Genomic DNA, 22,650 nt, shown 5'->3' on the forward strand with positions numbered 1-22,650 from the left:
ACAAAGATAATACTGAAAAACTGAGTAAAAATAAAGGCCATAGCTTTTAACAACTCCTTAAGACATTTATTAAATAACATTTACATGTGTTTTCTAAAACTAACATCTTCTAAAAAGCAAAAATGTGTTTTCTACTATTCAAAATGTTATGCCCTCTTTCCATAGCCATTCTTCTTTTGTAATTCTCTCCTGGACTCCCTATAATTATAATAAATAATCTTATCTTTGATAAAAATAGAGCCCTCAATAAAGCCTCAATATTGCTCTATCAAAGATTCATTGAAATACTTTTTAAAAATGTTTTCTATTTGGGCCTTCACATTGTGAGTACCCCCAGTGGATCTTTAAGTCAATAATGATGAGAGACACTCTGTTGGCCCGGTTCTCAAAGCTGACTCCTCTCACCAGTGATGTTCCTGTGAGGCCTTCCAGAAGATCCAGGAGCTTCCTTCCATCTTTGAGGTCTGTGAACATATCATTGATGGGTGGTTTTCCACTCTATAAAAGAAAAAGTAAATTATCAGTTTCTTCAGCGGCAGAAATTCCATACATATGTGGCAAATAAATGAGTGGTTTCATCTTTTTCCAATTAAAAGTCTGGATGGGCTGCAGATTATTCAGCTTTGCCTTGTATGGAAAGAAACATAATTACAGAGAACTCTGAAATCCATAACAAATGCTTTAAGCTGAATGATATAAACTGTATTATTTCTTATATAAATTGCATTATTTCTTACAAAGGGAGTAAACAAAGCTATGGTTAATGTCCATCTGCCTTGATGATGGTATATGCCCCTGAGAAGGACGGATAAAGAGAGGCACTAAAAAATATAAATGAGCACGGATCTCCTGGGTGCAGAGGCCCATGAAAAGTGTGTAGATTCTCTCATTCCATTGCTACATTTTACATTCACGGTATGATGGAGTCTTGCGGCATTTCCATTACAGGAACAGGTCATTTTGTCCACAATTTCAGCTCTCTAATACCGCACCTATACTTCTAGCTATAATTTCAAACAACTATGACACTTTGGGCTCCGTGTCGAAGTGCAGTACCAGTCCAGTATTTTGAATGGCAACGCCTGTAGAATTCCTAAACTTGCATCCCTGATTGATAAATAGCACCAACTTCCATTGACCACCATACCCTTGTGTCTGATGCCAGAAAATCCCACCCACCGACAGGCAGATCCTGTATACAATAGGATGACTGCTACACACAAAACCAGGAAGCTTCAGTTTTAATTCCAGTTTGACCATTAACAAACTGGTAAACCTAAATTAACCTCTCAGCCTTCCTCTGCATCACAGGCTAAAAATCCAATAAATAATATGATGTGAAAATGTCTAGACCACTAAAAGCACAATGTAGTGTGACATCATTATGTTGTATCACATTATTTCCCTTTAACCTGAAATCTCCACAGAGATTAATAGTCCTAGTTCTATCAGCTGATAACTTTCATCTTTTTCACTTTTTACTTTAAAAAACATGAACAGGGGCACCTGGGTGGTTCAGTCAGTTGAGCCTCCAACTCTTGGCTCAGCTCATGGTCTCAGGGTCGTGAGACTGTGCGATGGAGCCTGGCATCAGGCTCTGCACTCAGGGGGTCTGCTTGAGAGAAAATTCTCTCCCTCTCCCTACCCCCCCGCACACAAGCTCACACGCATGTGTGTGAACTCTCTCTCAAATAAACAGACAAATCTTAAAATATATATATACATAAAGTCATATGAAGCATGATTTTACTGTGAGCTTCACATGGAGGAGGGGGAAGGGAGCCACTCTGAGGTTTCCTAAAACTCAGCATTTTTCATTTTTCCTCCTCTCCTGATTTTTTACATCTTTAATTAAATATAAAGTATTGTCAACTAATGATGACTAGCATGGCTTTTCAATAGTTTACATACTCCAAATGACGGGAAGTATGGTAAAGTTTTCACCACAGAATCATTAAAAAAAATAAATAAACTACGACTTATTTGTGTCTGAAACAAAGCTGCTACTCTAGTCCCAGCTGCCATTCTGGTGAGCAGTGATGGTGTCGGGGACACATGGATTATCTCCACAGATCACAATAACAAACTGATTTGCATGATGTGGAAGATGTGGCCCAAGGGTCCAGAGGCGATACTCCGGGAGGCAGAGCAAGGAGGAGCTCCTTGCACGTTAAAGACTTCCCACCTGCCATCTGTAAAAGCAAAGGGAAAAGGTGGCCCTCGTTATCTGCTACCTCTTACCTTCTCCTCTCAAAGCCAATATATGTACACTTCAGAGAACGAGCCACCAAATAACCAGATTCCTCTTCAGGGAGAGATGAATAACTCTGCTCTTAGCATGAAGAAAGAGGAATATAGGTAAAGCTCATGGTTCAGAAATAAAGACGGATATCTAGGGGCACCTGGGTGGCTCAGTGAGTTAAGTGTCTGCCTTCGGCTCAGGCCATGATCCCAGGGTCCTGAGATTGAGATCAGCCTCCCTGCTCAGCGGAAGTGTCTGCTTCTCCCCTTCCCTCTGCTCTTTATCCCCGTTCATGCTCTCTCTCACTCATCTCTCTCTCAAATAAATAACATCTTTAAAAAATAAATAAATAAATAAATAAATAAAGGGATACCTAGACATAGAATGGCTGATAACTTTCTAAAAATTGCTGATAACAAGTGCAGCTAATAATGTCTTCTCAAATCCACAATCCATTTTCAAAAATAAATAACATTAACCCGCATAATATCATATAAATATAAATATTAGCCCAGATGGCAATTATGAATGTCCATCAATGATATCACTAACAAAAAAGGCTTTCCCCAGCCATATAACTCTGGGCAAGTTACTTGGCCCTTCCACATCTATTTGCTCATCTGTTAAAAACTAAGATGACAGATGTTCAATAAATGGTTGATACTATCATTCATAGCAGGAGCATAACTTCAGCGTTTCTACTATCATAAAAGTGCCATAAAATTTCAACAATATCTGAAAGGACAAATAAAAAAGCACTTCTTCACCCCAGGCAAGAAGGTAAAAGCAGATTCTAAACCTGAGTGCATGTTAGTGTCAGTTCATAGACAAAGCCCTTCTCAGTCCCAAATTCACTAATATGATGACCGGTAGGGATATGGCCCAGTCCAAAGCCATGAACGTGACAGCCTAGAGCACGCCACACTGCGCTGTAGGTCTGCACCATGAGACAAGCCATAATTCAACAGCAAACTCACCAGATTCTTCCCTAAGCTCCACTGTCACTCCGTGGCAAAGTACACGGTATTAAGGAGTAGCATTAATTTTTCTAGAAGAGACACTCTTTTCCTCTCTTGTCCAGTTCATTGGTTTACTGAGCAACAAACCTTGAGAAAAGCTCCCTGCGGAGCTTTCTGTTGAAACAAACACAGCCCAGACATAGACCCGTCTTTCTAGAAGTCAATCATTTATGCAGTATAACAAATGTCCTATTTTCTTTAAAAACATAAAACAAAACCTTACAGTAACAGCAACACAATCTATCTATCTCCAAATTTCAGATGAATATTGATGGTGATCAATAAAATACATGTTTTGTGCTGTGTCCCTTTCTCTAACATTCTCCCACCCCATGCCAGTAATGGTGTTATCAGTATATATTCCTATTGAGAATCCTCAGAAGGATTACACCTGCAGGATGGCCAAAGAGGGGAAAATAGAGCCTGTGAATCTCCTCACTGGACAAAGTAAAGGAAAGTACCTGGGCTTGTACAAATCCAAAACTGTGGTTCAAAGCTTCCACAGAAACACACACCCACACTCACCACACACATGGCCAGTATCTACAAAAGAACGTATTCCTGACAAATACAACTTACAAATGTCCTATATAGAGATGGAAAGAACCAGACTATATCAAAGAGCAAGTTCTATCTACTACCCAAGAGAGTAACACCTGTATGTATGGTGATTCAGTGCTTTGTGCCCTACAGGCAGAGATCAGAAAATTTCTGTTGGAAAGATTCAGAGAGTACCTAGATTAGGCATTGCCGGCCAGGTGGTCTCTACCCAAACTACTCGATCCTACTGTAACAGGAACAAAAAATGTCAAACCCGTTCCTAGCTTGTGGGCTGTACACAAACAGGCGTGGAAACATGAAATGTTCTTCGAGTAACGCAACGACTTAGAAATGTTCTAAGAGATTTATAGAGATTTAGATGTATTAGTCACATGTATTAGTTATTTCTTGATAATAATATTTTGAAGTAGGGAAACGGAGACAGGGGTGACGTGACAAGTGAAGGCAGAACCAGGATCTAATACTACAGAATCCAGTTCCTAAATCCATGTTTTCAAAGTCTGTGCTAAGCTGCCACTAAAATTACAAGGGGACAGGACTATGACAAAGAAGCAAGGAAATACTTAAGGAGGGGGGGACAGAATAGAGGGAGTTCTATTTAATGACTTCCAAAGAAAGCAACAAAATATATATCACATTGAAACGAACTCAAAATGAAGACGATTTTTTCCCAAGCACACAGCTTTACAGTGTATCTGTGCTTTCACATCACAGGCTCTCAACATGGGGTCCACCCTGGGAAATTGTTTGGAAATGTCAGAAGTCATCATTGAATACAACTAAAAACCAATTCATCCTGACAGTCAACCTCTTATTTAGATGTTTAATTCTTTACAAAGACATATTTGCAGAGCCTTCTCTGACAGAGAAAATACAGTTTAATAATTCAATCAGACAAATATATGGTGAATGCCTCCTTTGTGCTTGGCCCTGCAGAAACGCCAAGTTCAGGCCACCCTCCTCATTCACAAGAGAGGGTTCTGATAGTATTCCAATAAACACAAAATAGTACAAATGAACAGTCTTGAATTTGGAATGTAGATAAGCTGTGGGTCACATTTAACCTTAAAAAATTGAAAAGGCAACATGATATGAGTCCAGATGACAGATGCTACAGGTGATCAGCCTTGGTGACGTCCTCCTCCAACCCTTTCCCCCCCCAGTACTTCTGTGCACTCTCCTGACACCAGCTTTAACCCCACCATTGTGACAAGAAGAACCAGTATTGATACCAGCAGCTGGGACATGGAAGCTACTGGATTTAAAAAGTGTCAGAGGATACAAACAAACTGTCATCACAGCGCATGAGGAGAAGCCAGGGTCTGTAGGAGGGCAGCAGCTGCCAAGACTGATGGGGACTTGTGACAGTACGACCACATAAAGCCAACCTGATGGGTTCCGTCACCCCTGGAGAAATCAGCCCAAAGGCTTCGGGGACAGCTAGTGCTCATTTCCCGCCACCGGCAGCCACGTAGGAATCCCAGCTCACTGTGGGCAGGACTTCTGGTTTTTCAAAAGAACCTGGAAATCTGAATGTATCTGTGTCAACTCCTGATATTTGTAGTTTCCTGAAAGCATTGTGCAGATAAACAAATTGTGTCCACGGGCATACCAGATCGTCGGGCGACTGGTTAGCAATCTCTGCACAGGGCATAACACAGGTGAGATGTACGCGTAGTCAACAGTGAGTCCGCTGAGGGATTGATAAACTGTGGAAAGGACACACGCGCACAAACACACGCAGACACCGCACCATCCAAAGACTAGAAAACATGATTGAATACACGACACCAGCAGTCAGAGCAAAACACAAAGAAGTAGGTCATTTCAGATTCTTTTTTTTCCACTCACTCACTCCTCACCTCATGTTTCTAGCTCCAAACACACATTCCAAAGGTAACCACCTCTCCTTGTCATCATGGCTCCCGCTCCAGTTCATGCCTCCAGGACTAGGCTAATTGATCCCTTTGCTTCTGCATAAGAGCCAGAATAGCTCTAATTATAGGCAAAGGGCTCCCATTATAGGCAAAGGCAATCCAAACTCCAAGAAAAAGATCCTCTGCGATCACGTCCCCACCCTGTCTTTAATCTGACACTGTCTGATTCTCCTCCTTCTTCAATACTCCCAAGTCACAGTTATTTCCATTATAGAGGCCAAGTTTTTCAGCAATAGTAGTAGCGGTAATAGGAAAAAAAAATCTGTAGAAGATTGAATAAGAAAGTAAAATTTAGCAAGTGTAGTTTGGAGTTCTTAGAAGGGCAAAGTGCCAAGTCTTTATAGCAACAATCAACCAACCACAGACAGAATTAGGACTTGGATTTTCCATTTGCAAGACTGATCAGTGCCTTCTCTCTGCAGTTGCTTAGGCTGACACTGACCACTCGTGGCTGACAAATGCAGGCCTTGCTTCAAGACCCTCAGAACCTAGACATAAACAAAACCAGTACCAACACAGCATGGTGAGCACATTAAGAAGGACTCATGAGCGAGCGTGGTTCTGCCAAATTTGTACCAAGTAACAGACACAGTACACAGACAGCATCTGTCCTATGATTTACCTAATCTCATTATAAATAATCAAGTTACAACTGGGTTTAATAAGGAGATGAGTGAAAACATAAGTTTTTAAATGCTTTCACAACTAACATATCTGATATGTTATCTTACAAACAAATAATAAATGTGAGCCCTTTGACACTGTTCAGCTATTCCGTTATTTATTGATGCTCTATTTTCAAAACAGGATTTGAGGCAGCCAATGCAATTCAGTTACTATCTCCCGTGTGTGCACGCACACACACACGTATCATATACACGGATATATACGGCATATACATATGTACACATATACTATACAGCATGTATACCATAATGTATTTGCATTCTTCTCAGATTCGTCTGAGATTAATCTGAGGTCTCCAGCTGCTGATAACGTACTGTAAGCTTTAGCATCTCTCTCTTATTTTTTTTTGTTTTTTGGTTTTGATCAGTTTTGGCGAGGGGTTGGTTATTTTAAAACTTCAAAGAGAACTAAGCAATATAACTTAATATTTCTTTTAACATTTTTAAAGCCAGAGTCTTTCATTTATGAATCCCAAATCTCAGCACTGATGCAAACGTAGCATCCTTTGGCTCTTGTAATTCTTCATTTTCTTAAAAGTCAGTAAGTGCATCAGTGAGCACTATGAACAAGGCCATTCTGGTTAATTATGTTTACACATAAATATTTTTTTAAGTTTTTTATAACAAAAATGTTACACTTTTGGTAGTGGAATTAAAAGTAGTAGAAGAATACTTTCTTTGGATTTCTTCTAACTTTTTGTGATGTGTATTGCATAAAATAAATAATAGATTAAAACAAAGAATAGTATGTCTAGTGAAGATTAAGCAAACTGATAAAATTAGGTTCATCACAACTATAAACTTATAGCTTCACTAATGAAATGAAGAACCATGATGGTCAATATCAACTTTATGATTCCACCCCACAAGGAAAGGATGAAAGCAACATTGCTTTTGACTGAGAAAAGTAAGAGCAAAATGAGTGCAATGAAATGCCTAAGGAGGTCTTTATATTTTTTTTTATTATGTTCAGTTAGCCACTGCATAGCGCATCATTAGTTTTTGATGTAGTGTGCCAGGAGGTCTTTAAACACCTTGCAAAGGAAAGCCAGCAAGATTGCTACAAAGAATCAGTGAGCATATGGCTCTCGGCCATTTATTTTAAGAATCCAAGGTGGTCAGCACAAGTTCTTAAGAACTGAAAAAGATTCCATTTAGTAGCTTGCTTGATGGGGCGCCTGGGTAGCGCAGTCGTTAAAGCGTCAAGCGTCTGCCTTCGGCTTAGGGTGAGATCCCGGCGTACAGGGATCGAGTCCCACATCGGGCTCCTCCGCTATGAGCCTGCTTCTTCCTCTCCCACTCCCCTGCTGTGTTCCCTCTCTCGCTGGCTGTCTCTCTGTCACATAAATAAATAAAATCTTTAAAAAAAAAAAAAAGAAGAAGAAGAAGCTTTCTTGAAAGGAGGGAAGGAGGGAAGAAAAGGAAGGAGAGTGAGGGACTGGAGAAACATGGCTCAGGTAATCTCACTAGCGACACATTCACTACAGAGCAATGATTTATGCAGTGTTCACACAGGAATCAAATCAAGGATTCCTTAAAAAACTACAAAATACTATGAAGCACAAACTAAACCAAATAATACCTTTCTGAGAATCAAAAGTCATACAGCATGTAAGAGAAGTCTCACCTTGATTTTCGGGTAAGCAAAGTAACTGAGATAGCGCTGACAAACTGGGATGATAAGGAACCACACGTGGGGCTCACACAGCTGGCAGCCAGAGGCAGAGCCGACTGCATACTCCATGGACAAACAACCAGGTGAGGTCTGCAGGCTGAATAAACCCACTCCAGATGCATACCAGGCAAGATCTATAACAATACACAACTGGCAAAGCAGTGGAGATGTTTGGAGAGTGCAGTTCCTCAAACCACAGGCTACCATGGGACCAGGGCAAGGCATTAGTTATGGCATTGATAATGATAACACAGAGGTAAATAAAATGACACTTCCTTTGTTTAATAAAGGAGAGGCAGCTGCCCTGCCCTTTCTTTCCCCTCAGGGTGTCTCCTTAAAAACACAATAGCACCAACTTTTGGGTCAGGAATTAGATAAACTCCTATCTCCAGCTTTCTAATGCAAGATAACAAAGACCTCAGAGTAATTCAGGAGTCTCGCAGGAGGTACACAAGAGACCCAGACAAGGTGCCTCCATTTATCTCTCCAGGAGATAAGTGTTCATCATTCTTGCTTTGACTTTACTGCATATTTGTGTGAAGTTCTGTCCAGACCTTCCAGTTTTTCATCAACTGCTTACATTCACCAAATCTGATAGTAACAATAATGAATTGTGTTTGCTCTGTATTCTATATCAAATAGAGGTCTTTCTATTGGCAGGATTTTTTTTTTTTTTTAATTTCCCCAACAGAGGACAAAAACAAAATTAACAGTATCAACTCTCCCCATCCCCCAACCCAATCTGGCTCCACTCGTGGTTGGCAGGAATCTACCTATAGCGATGGGAGCTAAAGGCTTCCTAAGGTTAGGTACAGCTGAAAACGGATCCAGGGTCTCCTAGCTCTGTTTAACAGAAAGAGCTTCTTTCCCCCAAAACTCTCCCCCACCTCTTCATCAATTCTCTCCTTACCGCTCACTGGCCCATACCGGCTTAGGCCTACCCCCACCCCTGCACCAACCAGAGCCCATCTCTGAAGGTGGGGATGGTGGGGTCACTCAGGCTGAATGGAAAAGCACAAGGTCGGTGGCTTGGCTCATCCCTTTCCAGGTAAAGGGTGAAAGGTCATTCACTCTCAGCAGATCAACCTCAAAACTGAGCATCCGTTAAAAAGAATCAACAAATACTATAAATGTGCTTAACAATTACAAATACTAATGGGCTCAGTCAAAATCATTTATTAAATAATACGTACAAGACACAAACACAGCATAATAAATTTATTTTATTTTTTTACCTTAACCACAGTAGCCAGGTGAAAGTGATTTTGCGAGTATACTGTTTGGAACCAAAACAAAAGAAATCAAATTGAATGAAAACAAACAATAACAACAAAACCAAACTTACATAATGTAGCCAAAACATAGCTTGGAACTGTTTAGGAATATGGAGTGCACTTTATTGTTTGCTTTTGAGAGGTAATGGTGAGTAAACATAAATTGAAACTTCTGAACCAACTGAACAGTTATGGCGCCTAAAACAATGAGTTAAGCTGCCATGCTCCATGCACAGTGGCCGCAGTGCGTAAATCACGGGGTTCAAATCTCTACTGTAGGCGCTCCTGACCGTCACACAGGAAGCCGGTACTGTCTCCCTCACAAGACGGAAAGGAAGACTGAACACCTGCGGGCTGCTCTTCTTGCCCCATCTTCTACAAAGCTCCCTACACATCTTTTCCCACTCTCATTTTTGTGACCATCAACTTCCAACATAAAAAGAGGAGAAAACAATGGGACACTCAAAGCAATGTCCCACTGTCTCCAAAAGGAACACATTTGAATAGCTCTCCACATTGAAATCTATTTAAAAAAAAAAAAAATGCTTCACAGACTTTCCTTTTATGCTCCATCAATTTAAATTTCAAGTTTGGAATTCAGTGACTTATATGAAAACTTGGCTCATCTTTGTCTTCCAAAAGGGAAAGGCAGAAATCTGCCCAAACTAAAGTTCAGCATTTTTAAGTCTGCACATTCTCTAACCTCTATTTGTTAAACCTCTTTTGAGAATGGCCTCACCAAACTGATAAAAGAGCTTCTGCAATGTGCATGTCTCAGCTCTGCCAGATGAGCAGCTCTGAAAGTCAGCCAAGGAAAACGCAGGCTGGGAGTCCAAAGGAAGTTCCCAACAGTGAAGCAACGAGGCCGTCACTGCCTCCCTTGGGAGACCAGTCCACTAACAAACCAGAGGCTCTTAAAAATGAGAGGGAACACGTTTTACCCACCAGACAATGGAATAAGTGGGTTTAATGAGCCAATGCTTTTTTTTTTTTTTTCCGTTTCTGTTTTAAAATATATGTATAGCAGAGACCAGGGGTACCACAAGTTAGGGTTACCTGAGAGGGTCCTAATTTAGCATTCCTAAGTAATTATAATCTCCTATCATGTTTCATAACAATGCCTCAATATTTCTTAGCAGTATAAGGCAAGTAATGACGATCAAGTGTGTTTTATAGCTAAAGGAATAAAAACCAAGTGACCTGAAAAAATTGGCTAATAATTTCCCTGAGGTCATAAATAAATGAGGAGCACATCCACGAATAAGTGTTAAATTTCCTAACTCTTAGCTCCTTTAGATAATCATTTTCTTCTGAGCTCTTCAAAACTTTTTAAAATCCATCAACCATAAGCTCCTCTACACTGGGTGACTGACTTCTCAGGATTCCCAAACTCCAAAGCATACCTCTGTAACATATCAACAAGGATTTGCAGCAAAAAGAATGTATATTTATAGTGAATGATGCCTTAGCTATCATACTTCTTCATATAGTGAAAAATCAAAAGACGGTTTTAGATCCGTATTATTCAATATTCTCAAGCTCTTCACCAAATCCCTTACCAAGGAATGAATTGAGCCGATTTTAACTTTTAAATCTCATTTTTCATCACCCAAATTTAATAGAAGGATTCTATTTGAAGAATCCTTGCAGCCAGTGTGAAAATCTTGTGTATTAAATCCAAATGGTAATTTAACAACCTTTCCAGTGCAATTCCAAAAAAACCAGGTAAATAGGGAAACTGCGTAGCTGGATCTGTTTGCCAATTTTTGTGAGTAAATGCAGCAAAATGTATTCATATTCATGAAATAACACTGTTTATGCCATTTTGTACTCAATTCTATACTCACTCTTACTCTTTCCAATATAACCACTTCCAACTGGTTTATGGATATAAAGTATTAGGTATTTAAATATGTTTCTGTCACTGCCATTCACTAATCTATCAAGCCTATAAATGCTCACTGGGGGCCTCCCCAATGCCAGAAGTGGTGCCAGTGAACAAAATAAACAATCCTTGCACCCAAGGAGCATCCTACTGATTAGGGAAGAAGAGACAAATATTTTCAGCTGCAACTGTCTAAAGTATAATTCTGATCAATGCATCAATGGATAACGCTTTACGAGGATAGCGCATATCCACCCTCATCTGGGAATTCAGAAAAGGTATCCTTGGGGAAATGACATTTCAACTCAGGCAAGAAATAGGAGAAGGAGTTGGCCAGGAAAAGATGGAAGAAGGAGATAGGGTAGAAGCCATGAGAAGGCTCATCGTGATAACTAGAGCATCAAGAGGGAACCAGAGTAAAGCAAAATGCAGTCAGGAGTAGACTGGAGTGGGCAACAATTCAGGAACTTAAAAGCCAAGTAAAAACAGTGGGCGGCCACTGATAGATTTAACTGAAGAGAAAAGGGCATTGAAACGTACACTTTAAGATCACTCCTGCTACTCTGTAGAAAGTAGAAGGAAGGGAATAGACAGGCAAAGCATTGCATGGCAGAAACAGCTGGCAGATTATTACAGCTGTCCATGTGTTCAGGGATAATTTTCAAAAAAAACAGTAAAATCATGAGTCTCATACACATGTAATATCAACATGTGTCAAAGACTTTAACTCATTGACAAGAGAACCAGTAAGGTGTTATGACTGGTTCAAAGGAGAACTCAAAAGACCACATGTTTATATACAATAAAGGAAAGCAGAAATAAATTTACAACAGATGCAAAAATGGTTCTATCCAAGGGATAATAATCAATTGCATTCCACCTACTTTGCATTTTTATGGATAAGAATCATTTGCATTATTATCTGTTTTCTACAACTCTTGAGAGTTGTAGAGTAGCTCACAGATAAGGGAAGGCCAATAACCCAGATGTCTGAGCTGACAGGACTCTCACTAATCTTTTTGCCTACCTTAAAGTCTTCACATTTTTTCCTAACTCAGATGATAGTGACTTGGCAAAAGGATGTGTCAGAAAAGAGAGAGATAAATAGACATTTTGAATATATATAAGTAGTGGAATCAATAAGATTTGATATTTGATTACAATGGGCCGGGCAGGGGACCACAAAGAAAAAGTCCAGGGATGGAATTCTAAATAAATTCCTAAACCGTGGAAGATGCCATCAGTTATCTATTTGCATTTTTCAGCACAAGGGCCCGACAGCTCTGGGGAGGGACCCACACTGCACGGAAGCAGCAGACTCAATAATTCTATTTTAAGCTACCACAATATACCAAAGGACCTGGATAAAAAATAAAGGAAATCAAATTCATCCTCTTCAACAGGAATTTTTTTTTCTTGTGCTAGCTTCTGGATTACCTAGTGACACCATGCCCCAAAACTACCTTTTCCCAGCAGAGTGGAATTAAGCTGTATGGGGAATCTATGGAAATCTCCCAGCATAGAGAAATGTGTTATTCTCTTTCCTGACGGGCAGTGTGGAAGCAATCTGATTTAAGGATTTAAGACAGCCAGAGGAAAGAAAACATGTGGATGAAGTTCAATGTCACTGCCATGAACCCTCCATCTCTTTCTATCCAAATATTCATAATGTCTTTGATAAGTTTGTTCTAGAACTATCAAATTTTCCTTCTACTTTGATTTCTTACTCAAAGTCATCTGAAAGGAAATGTTTCCAGGGTCAGCTCTACTTTTGATACTTTTTCTCCAAACAAAATAAGCCTTTAGCTTCTCTGTCAGTTTATATAACTGGAACTGTTAAAATGTTAAAAATGTTAAAAATGATATTACCTGGTCTTTTCACTGTCTTGGCAATAATTACAAGCTTCCTGGGGCAAATAATGTACATGGGACCTAAAACCCTCACTTAATATTGCAGAATAATATATACATTATAAATGTACAAGTTTAAATATCAAGTTCATTAAGTAAACTATCCTGGTAGTACTGGACTTTGTGTTATTTGAGGTCTTTTTAAAGATGTTAATAATCAGCAATAAATACTGAGCTATTTCTTTTTTTTTTCTTTAAGATTTATTTATTTATTAGAGAAAGAGAGAGAGTGAGAGTGAGCATGGGGGAGGGCAGAGGACGAGGGAGAGATTGAATCCCAAGCAGACTCCCCAAGGCGCATGGAGCCCAACGTGGGGCTCAGTCTCACGACCCTGAGATCATGCCCTGAGCCGAAACTAAGAGTCAGATGCTTAACTGACTGAGCCACCCAGGCGCCCCGATACTGAGCTATTTCTTGAGAGAATTCAGGTGCATGACCCAAATGATCAATGACAATGAAGACCATCCAATGGAAAAGAAGTCAAGGGACAGTAGCTTCAGTGAGGATATTTTTAAAGCTCAGCAAGGGGGTACCTGGGCCACACTGGGTATGAGTGACAGGCTGGTGGCAGCCTTGCATCCATGAGCAACAATAGCTCTGGGCCTGGAGATGAAGCGGATCTACTGGGTAATGCTCCAGCTCAACCATCTAGCAAATCCTGTCACGGTACCAGCCAGCCTGAGCCAGATTCATGGCAATACTGATAAAGTTCGACATTTTCCAATTATTCTTTCTCAGTTGTCACCTCTCTTCTTCTACTCTCCACCTTTCCATGCCCCATTGCACTAGTTCTCTCCATTCTCATAAACAGGGGTAAAAGTCATTCACCCAGTTTCAAATGTCCCCCAAACGTAGGTCTACCAAGACTACGATGCTTCCAAATGATCTTTAAAATCAGTTCTACGGTAATTCTTCCCCAATGACCACGCGGAGCTGCTAAAAAGTAGGTCTGCTTAACTTGCTCTCCCTAGAAATCACTGGATCATCCTCAATAGCAACCAGGATGGCTAATCTCACACATCTGAGCACCCATAAAACCACTGGGATAAAACCTCTCATATCCAGACTCTCTCAGTTGCTGGAACTCTGTTGCCCAGAATATGGTCACACGCAGATGGATACTTCAAAAGTTTCGGATACTGTCAAATCCCAAGCACCCAGATGTTACCTGTGCCTCTAAAATAAAACAAATTAAAATTTCCCCCAAAATACCTATGTCTGCTCTGGAATAAATCCTACACATAAAACCACCAATTACGCAAGTACTTCTATATTCTTGACCCTTCTGTCAAAGTTCGTTTCCACATTCCTTACATTCTCAGAGGCAAGATAAAACATCCCTCAACAAAAACGTGCAAAACCTAAAAAAACACTGCAATCAAATAATCATCTGTAAACACTGGGATGTGAAGCAATTTTTAAACCGTGCCGCTACACAAAGTAATCCTAAAACATTCTCACGTTGCCTCAAAGAAATACCAGTGTTTATTTTCTTGACCTTTGCAACCTTCTCAAATAGAAAATTTTGAAAACAAATAACTCGTAATTAAAGTAGCTTTCATACTATTGAAAAGACTATGATGATGTGTCTCCAAGAAACCTTTATTTCTCCTCCTTCTAGTGCGGAGTCCTGCAAATTTCCCTCCCACTTCAAATTTAAAGGACCAAATTCCAGTGTCAATGCCGAATGGATAATTCCATAAGAACGAGGTTGAGAATAGCACTGCCAATTCCTTTGTCGGTTTGCCCTGCCCCTAAAAAGAGTATCACTCAAAACACTGATTTTGTTCCAAGCGGTTAGAAATGCTAAGAAAGAGTAGATCCTCAGGGAAAGAAGTGAGAAAGTGCACAAAAAAAGAACCACAGTGCAGATCAACAGTATTAGCCACACCCGCAGGTAGGAAAAACCCTAACCGTTTCTGCAGGAGGTAAAACGGCTGCCGGGGTAACAAGCTGATTTTAACCAGGCAAAGTGAAATCATCATCTGTCTAGCTAAGGGAACACAAAATTTGCCTAGTGATATATTCATTTCCTAAATGTACCCAGGATTCACAGAGTCAAAAGTAGCAAACTGCTGGCCTGTATCTGGAGAATGCCAGGTAAAAATAAAAAGCTGTTTATCCCATGAAGGTGTTTACACCATGAACTGTTTGTACCAGGACTTCCGTTTAAATATATTTGAAAAGAGAATTTTTAAAAAGTATAAATGTCTCTGCATACTCAGGAGATTCCCATGTTATGGGAACATTCATTGCACCTCCCAACAAACTCTGTCAATCTGAAAGAGGCATCTGAATCACCATAAAGTGTTTGAAAGTCTCTGTTACCTTTGAAAATCGTGCGTTAATCCATTTGGTAAAGGTTTTCTTCTGCACATCATTGTGTTCATCTGTAGGAGGGAAAAGGAGAGAAGGGAAATGTATGAACGTGTGTACCTTTGGGAAGGGTTCTAAATACAATCATCCCCATCCAGCAGAGTTTAAAGTAGCAGTCTGCAAGTAGCTCCTCGGGCACAGAGATCCACAGCTAAGAACGGAAGGCGGAGGGAGTCAGCTCGCACAGGAAGGTCAGGCACCTTCCCCAGGGAGCTGGCCCCCCATCGCCAACCAACCATTAGGGCCATGCCTGTGGGATAGAATCAGCACCTCACTTTCACACTATTGCACATAATACTTTCTTCTGCATTTTGTTTAATTAAATTTCAGCCTGATAAAGATGTTAGCATGTCCAAAACAAAAATCGAAGTTATCCACAAAAACCTAAGAAACTCATGATCTTCCTCCTTTTTTGTACCAGTCTTACGCCCTCCAAAACAAAAACTAGCATAAGGGTATTCCACAACCTGTTTTCTTGTAGGAAGACTGCCAGGACAAGGTTTTAATGATCTTGATATATCAGTATTTTACAAGTGGAGAAATCAGCGTCTTTTTTTTTAAATGATCAACTTTGGTTTTGATTACAAATTCGTGTTCTAAGCCACAGCCAATAAAAGTTGACTTTAAAAACTACAGCATCTTGAACTTCTTGAAGATGGGCAGAATGATTTAGTTAAGCACAAGGAAACCATGTGATACATCAAAAAGAACAAAGGGCTTTAGAATAAAATAGACCGCACCCCAATCCACTTAGTGTGTGACCTCGGGTAAATCATTACTATGCCTCTTCGCCTCGGGTTCTCATCTGTAAAAGAGAGATAAATAACACCCAGCCTGCAAGGGCATTCTGAGGATTAGTGAATATGAGCGGAAACCACTTGGCAAAGAGCTGGCATTGAGCTCTTTGTTATTGTTATTGCTATAATTATTACTACAGTATACATGTAAACATGGCAGATAAGTACCCATTGTACCCTCTCTGTTACTTCTAATGATATCCTCTTCAACTGCTCCCCAGTTCTCTATTACACCCAGCAAGAGTCACTGTTGGCTTAACACCTACAAAACAGCACATTAACAATCCCTAACTGGTTCTGAAAGCGGCCTCCGGAGGATTTGGAACCCTGCAGAATGCTGCGGTTCTGTCTGTGTGTATGAATACACTGCCTGCCCGGGTACCATCCACACTGCCAGGCTGCCTCCCCCCTCGTAACAGCAAAACAAGAACAGAGAGGCCCCCCGTGCGCTCTGCTCCCTGTCCATCTACCTCAAAGGACTGCCCTCCACAGAGACCTCCTCACGCATCTCTCACAGCAGAATTAGAAGCTCACCCACCCCTTCACCAAGTTTGTGGTATCTTCGGTCCTTACTCCCTTCGGAAGGAGAGTTTGTGATTAAAAGGTCATTCCTGAAATAAACAGGATAGCTGCAGCTCCAGAAAAGAGTGCACTTTTACACAACCATAAAGGTAATTGGAGACTGACTCAGAGACACAAAGGGGGCAAGCATGAAAAACAAAACTGTTGTCTAAGAACCTTCTTGATGTTAATTGCACTGAGAGGTAGCCTGCCTTCCAGAAAGGACAATGCAGTCAGCATCAGACCTGATTTCAGGCTTTCTGCCATCGATCAATGCCACATATAAGCCATTTATTAACCAAGAGGACTTGCTTACACACTCTGAATCCCCCCCCCCTTGCAGTCACACCTAAGAGGGACAGAGCGGAGATTATACACACACTAGAAGTCAGCCACATACATCGACCTGCGGAGAGCACTATACCAGCCCCACCAATATAAATATAATATTAAATATCAGCGTTCGGAGTCTTAGAAAAACTAATTATTTGTCCCATTCACCTCAGAAAGTATTTATTTTTGTATATTTTACCATACACATTATTCCATAATGCTATGAACAAAAATACATGTAAAGGTCATAAATATTAAATTTTATTATGTTTATATATGTTCATTTCATAACATTCATACAACTTTTATCCCCATAAAAATGGGGAACATTCTTAAGGATTAATATTAATAAATTTTGTGTTTTTCTTATCCTCTTTTCTGAGCATTTCACCTTCTTATTTTCAAAAACATTAAAATATTTAATACTTCATAGGTTCCTCTCCAGATGTAGACTGGACAAAGAAATGAGTATGTGCACTGTAAATGGTAAGCAAGTCTTTTCAACTTATCACATAAAGAAGGAAATCAAATTCTAAAAACAGATTCCTGCCATTCAGAGATGTTTATAAAAATTAATAAGTTAATGTTTCTATAATAATCTTTGATCTTTGGGTCAAATCAAAGTTTGAATATGAGTCTAAGTAACCAATATGAAATAAAGTATGAGGTTGTAGCGATAAATTGTCTGGCATCCAAACCTTTCAAAAATACTCCCAAATTTATAAAAACGCCTCTGTATTCATTTTCCTGGTACAGTTAAAAAAGGGGGAGAAAAGAGTTTATACTCCAAAAAGGTGTTAGTTCACATTTCCCTTTTCTATCACACACAAACACACACACACACACACACACACACACACACACCCCTCTTATTTTCTACCAGAGAGGAATTCAGTAAAAGAACTGGAATTAGACTGCAGCCTTTCAATTATGAGATTAAAATGTAACAAATTTGGAACACTTACTAGTAGAAAACTGCCCTCTGCACCACAATTAAGGTAACAACGCTGGCCCAGGTCCTGTTTCTGGGAGATGAAAACATGCTCGCAAAGTGGTTGCAAGACAACTAAAAAATCTCAGTCATGCACTTCTGATCAATCATTTTGCTCTTCCTAGAAATTTATACAGAACTTCAAAAGTCTCAAAGTCATTCAGCTCTCCATTATCAAGCCCATCTGCCATTTAATTTCTCCAAAATAAAAATGTGCAGACAACACCATCTTAAATATAACTGGATTATTTTATATAAATAAGTTAGTATAATTTACACTCTAAATGTATTCATTCTAGTTTCCAAACAAGCATTTTCTTTAGATTTGGATTTTAGAAAAACCCTTTAGCTTCTGAAAGCCTTTCGGGGCTTAGCAAATCTTATTCATTAATGACCTTCCTCCATTAGGGGGACAAACACGGGACTGAATTAGGAGAAGAAAAATGTGTTAAATCCCTTAAGGCTGATTTTCCAAATTCTTCCTCTAAATATTTTGCTTCTCTTAAAATGCTTCTGACATGCTCACACAGATCCAAGGGCCTCTGCTGCTGTCTCGCCTGGAATTTTATTTCTGTGATGGGTGAGAGAAGTGAAGCAAGAAAGATCAACAAAACTGCCTGATAAATCTTCCAGGAAACTGGCTTGCAATTTTTTTCACTTCACCAGCTCAAATGCATATCAAAAATTCTTTCAGCAGAACGTAGCCACAAATCTCAATTTAAATCTTAAACTGGAAATGTGGCACAGACATTAGACTTGTTTCCCTTATGGAGACACCCAAGTCCTAGGAACATGTATACCACCATTAAAACCAGACTAGTATTAGAGAGAAAGCATTATCCGTCGGTCCATCTTCCAAAGCAATTGAAGAGTGTCTAGTTTGCTGGCAATAACCTGAGTTCCATCGAATGCAGCTATTCAGAGGAGAAGTCCCTACACTTTAAGCCAAAAAAGAAATGCCTTGTTGGATGATTTAAAACTTGGATTGGCTTTATTAAAGCCTCTCATGAAATGCAACTCACCCTAGAAAGCCAGTTTCTCATTAGCAAAAGAGATTATTTCGGAAGCAATGAAAGCATTTCAGATCATACTCCCACTTCTTCTTTTTCTGGCTACTGTATTTAATCAAGCCCAAAGAAACATACCACAAAGACTTAGTGAGATCATTCTCCTCTCTTGGTGTCTCCTACCCACTTAGTTGGCCTCTGAACACCACCAATTCATTTATTGAAACAACATGAATTAAAATGGCACATAGAAATATGTAAATATTATGTAATAATCTGCCAAATGTTACAACCAAGTAGTCAAAGACACAGAGACAAGAGGAGACAGACTGCTCTCAATTAGAGTGTGTAAACTCCAAGTTTGTTTCAAAATCTGACATCCTCAGAGGGCCTGGAAAAAAAAAAACAAACTTAAAAATGTGCTTTTCAAAATTGTCAAAACTACCTAAGTATATGTGGAGTTTAGATAATTAACATTTCAAAAGTTATCTTCGTATGTTTATCGCATTTATACTTTGAAGCTATTAAAGCCAAAAACTGCATTTGAAACAGACTTTCAGACTTCACTCTATAAAAAGCAAAACACAAGTCGATGGTCTCTTTGGGAGATGTGAAGGTGGGTGAAGTGACGAGAGGAAAACAACTTTACTTTTCAAATGAGAAGCCTGAGATCCAGGGACAAAAGCTGAATGAATTGTTCAGTGTCACCCACTGCGCAAGTGTCAAGAGTCACAAACAGAACCAGGTCCCACTGACTCCCCAGCCTGCCTTCAATGCCAAGCACAAGGAGGTCAGAGTTTCATGAGGAAAAAAAGGCATTTAAAATCTATCCTGAAGGACAGATGAAGTCTGGTTCATGCAAAGAGGGGCATTCTAAACAGAGTAAGAGAAAATAGAATAATACCTTCTTCATTTCAGGCTCAAACTCAATACCTAACAAAAAAGAGCATATTTAATTAAAACATAATTGTGTATCTAGGAGAAAACAGAGGGTTTTAACATATAATAACATTAAAAGAATAATTCTAAAATACTCCAAACTTTAGAAAGTTTTCAATCCTGAAAAATGTTTATACCCATAAAAAGAAGATGAGTACAGAGTTAGAAATACATGCTCAAAAAAAATTTTTAAGAAAATATGGATTCTTTGAAAAGCAACCTCTTTACATAAACACAGGTTCTTCTAGCATGATCCATTCACTTCCCTCCCAAATTCATGGCAATTCTGCAGCCCTTAGATTCCAAAAAGTCTACACACCCACCTGCACTGTATTTGGGATTTCTGTCATTTTTATCATTGGAGGAAAATGTTTGTTTCAGCAGGAACCAACCTAACCCACCCAAACTACCCACCTTATTACTCTCACAGAATCAGCACGTCTCAGAGCAGGAAAGAATATAAAATTAGAGGACCTGATCAAACCCCATCCTGAAACTAGACACATCAGCAGCTTATCCCATGAGATGAAGTTAGGTGGTACCAGAAATCAAATCAGAATCCCCATCTCTTTATCCAGTACTCCTCCCATGCTTGCAAAGCTTTTTAACATCTTGATTCCAATACAATTCACATACCGTACAATTCATCCATGTAAAGTCTATAATTCAATGGTTTTTTGGTATATTTCATTATTAATTTTTTTAAATTGTGGTGAAATACGCAGAACATAAAGTTTGCCACTTTAACCATATTAAAGTGTGCAATCCAATGGCATTAATTACATTGTCAAGGTTGTATGACCATCACCACTATGTCCAAAACTTTTTTCATCTGCCCAAATAGAAATTTTATAACCATGAAGCAATAATTCTCCCATTCACAGGGGCACCTGGCTGGCTCAGCCCACAGAGCATGTGACTCTTGATTTCGGGGTTGTATGTTCAACCCCACCATTGGGAGTGGAGCCTACTTACAAAATAAATAAAGTGTGATAATTCTCCCATTCCCCCTTCTCCCAGGCGCTAGTAACCTCTAACCTACTATCTCTATGTATTTGCCTCTTCTAGATATTTCATGTAAGTGAATCATACAGTACCTGTCTTTGTGCATCTGGCTTATTTCACCTAGCATCGTGTTTTCTAGGGTCATCCATGTTGTAGCACGTGTCAGAATTTCCTTCCTTTTTATGGCTGAATATTTCATTGTATGTATATGCCACTTTTTAAAAACAGATTATTTATTTATTTATTTATTTATTTATTTATTTAGGAGAGAGAGAGAAAGCAAGAGCGAGCAGGGGAAGGAGAGAGGGAGAGGTACAAGCAGACTCCACACACTGAGCACAGAGCCTGACACGGAGCTCGATCTCACGACGCTGAGATCATGGAGATCATGACCTGAGCCAAAACCAAGAGCTGGACGCTAAACCGACTGAGCCACCCAGATGCGCCTATATGCCACATTTTATTCATCCAATCGTCTGTTGATAGACACTTGGGTCATTTCTACCTTTTGGGTATTGTGAATAAAGCCACAAAGAAAACTGGCATGTGAGTACCTGTTCGAGTCCCTGCTTTCAGTTCCCTTGGGTATATACCTAGGAATGGAATGGCTGTGTCATGTGGTCGTTCTATGTTTATATTTTGAGAAACTGCCTTCCATGGAAACTGCTTTCCATTGCGACTACACCATTTTATACTCCTATCAGCAATGTTCACAGATTTCAGTCTCCACATCCTCACTAACATTAACTTTCCTTTTTTTAATGATAGCCATCCTAGTAGGTGTGAAGTGCTATGTTATGGTTTGAATTTGCATTTCTCTAATGACTAATGACGCTGGCCATAAGACTGCACTTGGAAAATGCAAAAACCACCAAACTCTGAGATATCCTGAAGACTTTCTAAACTAGTCCAAGTGCAACAGCCCGTTACTTCAAAGTCACTGGGGTTCAGAGATAGCTCTTTCGCATTTAACCCACAAAACACTGCAAAACAATCTATTCCCTAAAGAATTATTTCCAAAATTAGATATAACCAATAATTCCTGACCATCTTCTAATTTTAGAGTTTATTCACCTCTTACCTATTTTCTAGTTGATGAATTCAAGTTTTTTAAATACAGGAGGGAATGTTTTCCAACTTTCACTTTCTAGAGCTGCTAAACTCAACCTAAAGACTGTAAGATTTATAGGTACCCAGAATTGTGTTTGAAACCTTTTCTCTGGAAACATCTTCTGGAAAAACTCTTTACATCTTGGACATAAACTGTATTATATATGTTGCAAATGCAAAAGAACAAGCACTGAATTTATGGGGGCAGAAATTGTAAATTTTACATACAAACACTTTATTTTGGATTTCTGTCCCAGGAGTGAAGGAGTTTTATGAAAATCGCTTGCAAGGAGCCTGGCTGACTCAGTCCGTTAAGTGTCTTGCCTTCAGCACAGGTCAT

General features: G+C 39.5%; 1 protein-coding gene across 13 annotated transcripts in view; it reads right to left on the reverse strand.

Annotated features, from left to right (window-relative positions):
• Positions 1-22,650, reverse strand: part of UTRN (utrophin) — a 539,750-nt gene that overhangs the window by 369,123 nt on the left and 147,977 nt on the right. For 11 of the 13 annotated variants that reach the window (XM_057310986.1, XM_048225919.2, XM_048225918.2 and 8 more), the window contains 2 exons: positions 15,520-15,581; positions 406-498 (listed from right to left, as the gene is read on the reverse strand). In XM_057310986.1, the coding sequence (XP_057166969.1) occupies positions 406-498; positions 15,520-15,581 (155 nt within the window). The remainder of the gene's footprint in view (positions 1-405; positions 499-15,519; positions 15,582-22,650) is intronic. The other 2 variants (XM_057310989.1, XM_057310987.1) reach the window with 1 other exon arrangement.

The sequence above is a fragment of the Ursus arctos genome, unplaced genomic scaffold (genome assembly GCF_023065955.2).
Source record: "Ursus arctos isolate Adak ecotype North America unplaced genomic scaffold, UrsArc2.0 scaffold_13, whole genome shotgun sequence".
Taxonomy (NCBI): Eukaryota; Metazoa; Chordata; class Mammalia; order Carnivora; family Ursidae; genus Ursus; species Ursus arctos.